Source organism: Papaver somniferum, chromosome 1, assembly GCF_003573695.1.
Source record: "Papaver somniferum cultivar HN1 chromosome 1, ASM357369v1, whole genome shotgun sequence".
In the NCBI taxonomy this organism is placed as follows: Eukaryota; Viridiplantae; Streptophyta; class Magnoliopsida; order Ranunculales; family Papaveraceae; genus Papaver; species Papaver somniferum.
The window spans coordinates 214,216,345-214,225,539 of NC_039358.1; the positions used below are offsets into that span (position 1 = coordinate 214,216,345).

The 9,195-nt window shown below is 35.5% G+C and overlaps 2 protein-coding genes across 3 annotated transcripts; both read left to right on the plus strand.

Annotated features, from left to right (window-relative positions):
- The first annotated feature begins 315 nt into the window (after window positions 1-315).
- LOC113315468 (F-box/FBD/LRR-repeat protein At1g78750-like) lies at window positions 316-2,664 on the plus strand. The gene is made up of 4 exons (XM_026563747.1): window positions 316-443; window positions 838-1,825; window positions 1,927-2,076; window positions 2,161-2,664. Exons 2-4 carry the CDS (start codon window positions 1,442-1,444, stop codon window positions 2,488-2,490), a joined length of 864 nt encoding a protein of 287 aa, XP_026419532.1. The 5' UTR covers window positions 316-443; window positions 838-1,441; the 3' UTR covers window positions 2,491-2,664.
- Window positions 2,665-3,667: 1,003 nt separating this feature from the next.
- LOC113315476 (CRIB domain-containing protein RIC4-like) lies at window positions 3,668-5,260 on the plus strand. Of its 2 annotated transcripts, none has more exons than XM_026563757.1 (3): window positions 3,668-4,079; window positions 4,172-4,318; window positions 4,780-5,260. In XM_026563757.1, exons 1-3 carry the CDS (start codon window positions 3,962-3,964, stop codon window positions 5,145-5,147), a joined length of 633 nt encoding a protein of 210 aa, XP_026419542.1. In that variant the 5' UTR covers window positions 3,668-3,961; the 3' UTR covers window positions 5,148-5,260. The 2 variants fall into 2 exon arrangements, with proteins under 2 accessions (XP_026419542.1, XP_026419538.1); XM_026563753.1 differs by having other exon boundaries at window positions 3,673-4,079; window positions 4,169-4,318.
- The last annotated feature ends 3,935 nt before the right edge of the window (window positions 5,261-9,195 follow it).

Here is a 9,195-nt window from a genome sequence, read left to right on the forward strand (position 1 = left end):
CCGAGAAGATTTGTAAGTGTATATATTTATAATCGGACTATGAAGAGTTGTTCCCAAAAGATTGACATCAGTGGTGTATCAGCGTTATTGACATCTCCGTATCCTTGCATATTCAAGATGCAGAGAAGAAGCTCCATCGGCCAACATCACTGGTTTAGAGATGCAAGACACCTTACAAACTGTCGGATCCACCAACACCATTGTGCCAAGTTAGTACTCCAGAATTTGGATTAGTACACCCTAACAAATTGATACCAGCAGCCATATAAAGAACTTGAAAAGGAGAAAAAATCCCAAAAAAATAAATAAAATCAAAAACAACTTGTGTTGCCCTAGCTAACTAGGTTCCTGCCGCTTCTCCTTTTCTCTTCCCAGTTTGAACTTCTTTTTCTCCATGATTTCTCTGAAAATGCAAGTGATGTAATCTTCAAGAAGATTCAGAGGTACATCTATCCTACTAATCTCTCTTTTATTTCACTTAATTAATGTATACTTTAGTTTCAGTCTTTATTTTGTCTCGAACAAAAACCTTCATCATAGATGTTCAACCCTAATAATAGATGTTCTTCTTCATGTGATTTGAGTAAGTAGTTGATTTTCTATAAACCTCGGATTGATTTTATCCCAAATTAGTTCAAATAAATGAGAATATCATCATTTTAGAAATAACTTAACATCATGAATTAACATCGTTAGCACAAATAAATTATTATCGCGGCAGGATCGTAAGATTTAGATGATTATTAACTAATTGAGGAATGGTTTATCTTTAATTTTGCAGAATTGAATGATTTTTAGTTTTTTTTTCTCCTTATTGTGATTTATCTCATTTTTCAGATTTATTTCCGTATCCGTGTGATGGATTTGGTAAATAGGAAGCTAATGAAGAAGGGACATTGCATTAGCAATGTAATTGGAGGAGAAGAAGATAGGATAAGTTCATTGCCTGACTCACTTATTTATCACATCCTTTCCTTTCTTGACAATTTCAAGTGGGTTGCTCGTTCTAGCGTATTATCTAAACGATGGAGTCACATTTGGACATCTATCCCAATCCTCGACTTTCGACTCTCCCCCTACAATCCTCCTGTTTCTTCAGAGCTCATTAATTTTATGGATTTTATAGATAGAACTTTGTTTCTTCACAATGATCTCTCAAATATAAAGAAATTCTCTCTCCGCTGGTTTTGGACCTCGAATCAGATGACTGCTCGTAAGATGAATTCATGGATCTCTACCATCATAAAGCATAACGTTGTTGAACGGATCAGTCTTTTGTTATACCGACTCCCAAATTCTATTCCTGTGGCTCTTTTTACTTGTGAATCTCTAGTTACTTTAAAGCTGAGTGTACCGGAAATCTGTTTTCCCAAGTACATCTCTTTTCCAAGGCTCAAACGTCTTAAGCTTTGTAATTTTGAATTCAACGGTGAAGGCTCGAATGAGCAGCTCTTTTCCAGTTTGCCCGGTGCTGGAAGATTTGAATCTGAAATACTGCACTTTTCGTGTGAAGATTTTTTGTATTTCGATTCCTACATTGAAATTCTTGAAATTAAGTAGTACTTATGAAGTAGAAGATTGTTTACAAGATTGCTCTCTCAAGATTCATGCACCTGGTCTCGTATCTCTATTGTGCCAGAGTAATGTTCCAAAGGAATTCATCTTGTCTACTCCAGCATTAGTTGAAGCAGAGGTTGCAGTTTTGTTAAACGATTATTATGTTCCAACAACGGAGCAAAGGATCGGTGATGCTGAAACTATAAGTAGATTTCTTCGAGCGCTTACACATGTAAGACGTCTATCTGTTTCCGAACGAACACTACAGGTATTCTTGGTTGTTGTGGAGTAGGTTCTGTTTCTTTTTTCTTCTTTAGCCTAACTCCGTGAAACTGATCCATTTGTTGCTAATGCCATGGGGAAGAATAGCTCCTGTTCTTTGCAGATAATAAGTTAAAAAATTTGCCAACATTCCATAATGTCAAACAGTTGACTATAACTGAGGAAGTAGACAGTCATGAACTATTTATTGCATTACTCAAAGCAACACCAAATCTGGAGTCACTCGTATTTGATAATGTAAGTTCACGTTACTGCTAACCAATAATGTGTTTTCAGTTATTGTTCTGATATCTGATGACCTTTTTTCTAATTCAAATTTAGTTGGTTACTACGTCTTACCCTGCGAGGAAGGTCGATATGGTTAACATTGGATGTTTATTTAGTCGTCTTAAGTTTATTTGCTTTCGGCAATTTATTGGCAAGCCGAGGGAGATGAAGTTGGTGAAACTGATTTTGAAGAATGCAAAGCATTTACAAACAATGATTATCTCATATGGAGCTGAAACTTCAATTTGCATGGATGACCGAAAAAGCAAAGAAGAGCTTATGGTAGAGGTACCAAATATTCCAAGAGCCTCTTCAAGTTGTTTGTTTAAATTCTCCTCTTTTTTTTTTACTCTTTTGTATGACGATGAATTGATACCGACTTGATTCGGCACCTATTCACGATAACATGACGTTCTATCTTTAAGTTGTTTTATCTGAGTTAGAATCTTTGAATTGGGGGATTGAGTTGAAACAGGCACTACTAGTAGTAGTTTTTATATAAGAAGAACTCAATGTAGTTGTTTTCTGATGTTTGTTAATTTTCTGATGTTATTCGGTGTATTCATAAGTTTTGATGGTTTTTTATTGCTCGAGTAAGGGCACCCGTTTGTGCTAGTATTAAATTTCTAGTACTAGAAATAATGCATATTTTAGTCTCCGTTTAAAGAATGGAAACTTGGTGCACTCTGATTTTATCCTTGGAAATAGCATTACAGTAAAATGCCAAGGAAATGGCCCAGGTTCTTGCATATGGTTATTTTTTTAGACCTGAGATACTGTAAATTAGATTGCAATCAAGTCTGACTCATGAAACCAATAATAGGTATTTTACCCTGAACAAAAAGCTGGTTCAAGGAAAAGTAAAATTTGTCTCAAGCTCAAAGAATCGCTGCACATTCTGTGGCCACTTTTAGAGACCAAAGAAAGATATTGAGGCTGGCCAGATTTTGACACTTCTTAAAGAGACAATATTGCAGTACTCAAGCTTAAAGTTAAAAACATGAGAACTGTATTCGAGTTAAGTCACAATGATTAGGGTTCAAGTAAAAATGAAATAACTTTGATTACCTTCAAAGAACAGTGAAAAAACAAGAAGACCATCATAATCCATACTAAATTATGTTACTTAGTCTGCATCCAGAAAGGTTTAAAACCTTATAAATCATTACTTTAAAACCGCATTTCTTGACACGAACCGATATTCGACGTTTTGATTGTTGATTTGACTTGAGTTCCTTTAGATTTACTCTATTAAGCAATTCCTCTTTTGGGAGGAGTTGAAATTAAGAAACCCAAAAAATGAAAACCTAAAAAGAAAAAGATGCTGAAAATGTTGGCTTTGCACTCAAGCCAGATAATAAGCAAACTAAGAAGCCCCACAACAAAGCAGAGAGTAGGGGAAAAGAGATAACTGGCTTATAATTTAGTTCATGTAAATCAGCAAGAATTAGGTTGAGTTGCACAGTTTAACCAACTAAGCTAACAGCTCCCAATACCCACTTCCTAAACCCGGCCCTCTAATAATTGCTAGCTTCTCCCTGCCTAAATATGAACATACAAGCATACCAAACACAAGGTGTCTCTTCTAACATTTTCTTATGAAAAAAAATAAAAATCATTCTAACTTCATAACAAAGCCAAAGACTATTCCATAATAGATACAATACTATTTTTACTTCTCTATATTCTTTCATTCATCATAATAGCCTTCTTCATTATAACTTTCATAACTACCACTATTACTACTGCCCTCTACTCCATTCTACTACTACTGTCTCTCTTCTCTTCTCTTTTCTTTTTCTTCATATGATGTTCTTTTGATATCATTACATAGGAATTATAATCATTCACATATATGGAAAGAAGGTTCACCGTTCTTCGGTTCTCTTTTAGTTCGTGTTCTTCTCAATCTAGCGTTGATGTTGTCGAAAATCCATCAAAGAAAACCAAACTGGATCCTGGTTCATCTACAAGTAAGTACTACTACTATTCTCTATCTCATTTGTAAATCTCTTATTCTATGTCTTGCTCAATTTTGTTATTTTTGTTTTGTGAGGAGTAGTAGTACAAGGAGGAGCAGAAAAAGAAGATAGATTAAAAGTGAAGAAATACTCATCTAATAAGTTTCATATAGCAATTCAGAAACCAAACAACATATCTTTGGGGATACAAAGAATTCTCAAGAGTTTCAAATCCTTCTCTCAGATTTTTGGTAAGTCATTTGCTAATTCTGATCAATAGAAATTATTACTAGCACAAGTATACTTAAACACAAGTATAGTCAAACACACAGACATCATTCATGAGTTTACTTGAACCTTTTTTTTTTGCTTCATGCATTTGGTGAATGCCATCATAATCAGCATGATTTTTCAGACGACCGGATTAGTTCACCGGTTTATCAGTTTCTCATTGTCCATGAAACGACATGAATCACGAGCCCTCCGGGGGACCACCGTTGTTCTTAAAGTACATTGCACACAATGGAATATACAAGAATTTTATCAGTTTCTATGTTAGTAACAAGTAACATGTATTAGTTGACCTAACAATGTTTAGCTAGCCAGCCTTAATTGTTTTTTTTTTCTCAAAGAAGTGTTGAATTATCAAGTATCTCACACTATCTGTTGAATTTTGTTTGCACATTTGTTTGTTTGTTTTGTTGGTTTCTAGCCTATAAAGATGAAGAAGAAGAGGATGATGATGAAGATATAGAAATGGAGATAGGGTTACCAACAGATGTGAAGCATGTGGCACATATTGGATGGGATGGATCTACTACTACTACCAAATCAAATACAACAACACTATCAAACAATGCTTTAAAAGATTGTTTCATATGGGAAAACTTAAACACTCATTCAAATGATGAGAAGGGGGGTCATCAAAATGAATCACTTGCTAACACTTCAATCTCATTGAGGCAGTTTGAACTTGCCATGGCTGCACAAGCTAATAATAATGGCCATAATGCAACAACAACACAACCTCTTGTTTTTCGTTCTTTAAAAAAGCCCATTACTACTACTACTTCTTATTAGTGATGCATTTTATAATAATGATTGTTTAATGATGATAGATTTGATTTTTCATCATTGTTATTGCGTGTGTTGTATATTCATGAATGAGATATATCGGAATTTTCTTTTTTTCAGGCCGGTCAGAGCACATTTGTGAATTTTAAGTTTTAACCTCGTATGTATAGTGTATACATGTCTCTGGAAGCCATGGAGGAACTAGGATTGAAAGTAACAGAAGACGGAAAGGAAAAATCTCACTATATGTAGGCATATAACGAGTAAATAGAAAACAAAATACGGTAAAATTTAGAGAGCCAGTTGGCAAGTAGAAAAATCTCCATTTTTTCATACGTGATTCCACCCCTAATTGAGAAATATGCCTACTTTCAACTTCTTTTTCATTGTAATTTAATGGATAGGCGAGTTTCCACCGCCTAGTCACGGAAAATAAATATCAACAACACTCATCAATATCGCACCACTTTGCTACGGCATTACTAATGTTAGAGTAGACAACCTACTAGGTAATCAATTAGTTATTTCCCTAATATGGATGGATGGGTTGGTGGAAGTTGGATTACCTACTTAAATGATGATAGGAAACTCAAACAACTATGCATTCATTCCTTAATCAAATTGGGTTCACTGTAACACACAATAAACCAAAATATAAAGATCATCACATGTTCTCTTCTTCTTTAGTCTTTATCATTACTATTGTTTTGTTTTCTTCCTCTATAGTTTTTATCATTACTATTGTTTTGTTAGAGTTTTATCACCCACCATTCTGACTACTGTTGACATCAACATGTTTGCACTATATGTATCCCCCCTTGGTAACTTCTTTGCTCATTACAAGCAGTGCTGAATTGTGTCTTATGACTGATATGAGGATATTACTTAGTGTATACTATTGTTACAAACAAACAGCATATGTAAACATTCATGTGAATCTCATTAATTTATTCGGCAACACCTTTAGTGTGTCAAGATTCATGTGACTCCAATACTTTACTTGATCATTTCGTTTCTCTTGTAAATTTGTTCATTAATTCGCATTGTGCATTCTCTTCTTTCTAATGTTTTTTTTTTCTTTTTCTAAGTCATGTAATTTTATTACTAAATGAATCCAACGTTATACAAAAAGGCTAAACTGAAAAAATTTACAAACCAAAGAAAAACCAAAGAGAATCGAGAAACACACGTATTATTTTCAAGAACTAAATCTAAAATACACTCCATCTTCAAGTTCCAATCCTCCCAAGCATCCAGGTTTTTTCTCATAGAACGATACAGTCTCTCTTGTTAGAAGTACTCCATTCTTGGTCATCCTTTCCGCCGAAAAATTAATCTCCGTGTACGAGTGTCTGAATGATATGTTAGTAATGTTCCTCTTAATGTAATTCCATCCAGACTCTACAATCCAGGGTATTTTATTATAACTAAAAGCCTGCAACACTTCCTTAGAGTCCACACTAAAGCATTCCTCCACATAGAGGTGTAAAACGTGTCGGCCCGGCACAGCCCGGCACACGAAGTCGCGTGCTTCACGTGCCATGTGCCGTGTTGTGCTGTGCCAACGACTTAAGTGTGTTGTGCTGTGCTTTACTAGTCAAAAGCTAGGTACAACACAGCCCACTGGCACAGCATGTGCCGTGCTGTGTCGTGCTGACACACGTGCTATAAACAGTTTGAGATCACTTAATGGTATACATTAAGTCAGACATTATCACGATATCTACATATAGTTTGAAATTATTTCAGAATTTATTTCAAGTAAAATTAACAAGTTTATTCGATAAAAAGAAATATCGAACCAAATATAAAATTGGATCATTGTCATGTGAATTAATGTTCTAGTCAAGTATATATAGGTAATGACATTATAACAACGATATTGAGATATATTTTCTAAATATTTAGGTATTATATGTGTGGTATAAAAATAAGCTAGCATAAAATGTTAAAAACTAGCTAGAATAGTGACTCTTTTGTGAAATATACACAAAATGTGATGTATTATACCTTGTTATATCATGTATTTGTGCATGTTATGACGTGCTTAGGCAACGTGCTGGGCTGGGCTGGACCACGTGCTTATCCGTATCGCGTGCTGTGGTGTGCTACTATGCTGATTAGGCTAACCCAGCACAGCCCACGAAACTAACGTGTTGTGCCGCGCTGGGATGGACTGGGCTCCGGTTTTAGCGTGCTGGGCTGGGCTGTGCTCGTGCTGGCACAACCCAATTTACACCTCTACCTCCACATATCTTTTCCTGATTGCCCATTCAACTGCTATCACAAGTGCCATCACCTCAGCCAGATAGTTGGTTGTTATTCCCAAACCCCCATATGTTGCACCCACACGACCACCAATCACATGCCTTGCCACAAACCCAAAGTCAGCACTCCCTGGGTTCTCTTTGGGTGCACCATCAAAACAGATGAGAATTTGATTCCTGGTAGGAAGCTTGAAAAATGTTGTTTCATCTTAGAAGTGTGAGTTTTAATTCCAGAGATACCAAAATACAGCAAAATCTGTAGATCATACATACTCCCCCATTTGGTACTTCTTATTCTGACACCACACTCCCTTGTAAAACTAATGATTTTCTGTTTAAACTTAGCAAAGTTTGGTTTTTCATCCTCATATATTACTTTGTTCCTTGTATGCCATAACTCCACCATTGTATTGAAAGCACAATTATACCATACTGCCTTTATTTCTCCACTCTTCCCATGAGAAAAACCCAATACTTCCTCAAATGTTACTGGATTCAGAAACTAAAAGATCCCCCTCAGCCAATGCCACACTTTAATACTAAATTCACAATGCCATAGTATATGCTCCATTGTGTTTTGGTTATTACCACATGCATAACATTTAGAAACAATCTTGAAACCTTTCTTCCTGACTGCTTCCTCAGTAGCACATGCTCCTTTCAAGATTTTCCACAAGTTTGTAGAAGTATACGGATGAATACATGGGTTCCATACCTTGTTTTCCCAAGAGACTACATGATATTTCTTCCTCACCAATTTAGAAGCACTAGATACAGAGAAAATACCTTGAAGATCATCTTCCCAGATCATCTTGTCATTGCCTTCACCTAGTACTGGTAATTCATTCTTCTCAAAAAAATGTGTACATATATTCAGGAATTTGCCACATACGATTTTCAATCAAGTGTTCAACTTTTAGCTCCATATTCTGTAAACAAAATTATCATCATCATTTCTCTCAATTAAGGCATATCCTTTTATCCATTTATCATTCCAAACAGATATTCCAACCATCTGCTTCCTTCCTTAATCTCAGGAATCACCCATTAAGGATGTAATCCATTCTTGTTATTTTTATATTTGTCCCTCATGAACCTTGTCCATTCCACATTCTCAGTTTCAATTTTCCATAATAATTTCATTAGCATGCTTTATTCATTCCTTAGACCCAACCCACCTTCTGAAATTGGTGAATTTACTTCATCCCATTTAACTGTCACCAACTTTTTCATAGCAGGATCTCTGGACCACAAGAAGTTTCCAATAATCTTCTCACATTCTTGTATAATTTATCTTGGTCACTTGTAGACTGACATACTATATAAAGGAATGCTACATAAGACACATTTCACCAAAATTAATCTGGCTGAGAATGCAAGTAATTTCCCCATCCATCCAGCCAACATTTTCTGCATCATTTCCACTATCCCCCAAACCAAATTAGATATTATTAGAGCATTGCTCGGTTGAACCCACCAAGCGTTGGTATGTCAAGTTTGATTGTCATATTTTAATTAGTGAATCAAAACTCATGTTAAGAGTCGGTTGATTATGTACTAGAGTCAACTTCGTATAGGTTAGCTTGAAAGTATCAGGATATGAGACATTACAAGTATTACGAAGTCTTGAAGATGTGAAGAAGCAAGGAGCTACAACGACAACAATCATCCTTCCACTTGAGGTTACTGATATTTGACTTGAACTGTTTCATTCCGTGACGTATCTTTCAAGTCGTGCATATTCAAAACATAACTGCGAAGCATATTTGAACTCTAGATAGACATAA

Excerpts from the sequence above, each read along its gene's own strand:
- LOC113315468 (XM_026563747.1), top strand. The coding sequence starts at position 1,442 with ATGAGCAGCTCTTTTCCAGTTTGCCCGGTGCTGGAAGATTTGAATCTG. Across the intron at positions 1,826-1,926 it reads TTTCCGAACGAACACTACAG|CTCCTGTTCTTTGCAGATAA; the intron begins GTATTCTTGGTT and ends GGGGAAGAATAG. Across the intron at positions 2,077-2,160 it reads AGTCACTCGTATTTGATAAT|TTGGTTACTACGTCTTACCC; the intron begins GTAAGTTCACGT and ends ATTCAAATTTAG.
- LOC113315476 (XM_026563753.1), top strand. The coding sequence starts at position 3,962 with ATGGAAAGAAGGTTCACCGTTCTTCGGTTCTCTTTTAGTTCGTGTTCT. Across the intron at positions 4,080-4,168 it reads GGATCCTGGTTCATCTACAA|TAGTACAAGGAGGAGCAGAA; the intron begins GTAAGTACTACT and ends TGTGAGGAGTAG. Across the intron at positions 4,319-4,779 it reads ATCCTTCTCTCAGATTTTTG|CCTATAAAGATGAAGAAGAA; the intron begins GTAAGTCATTTG and ends GTTGGTTTCTAG.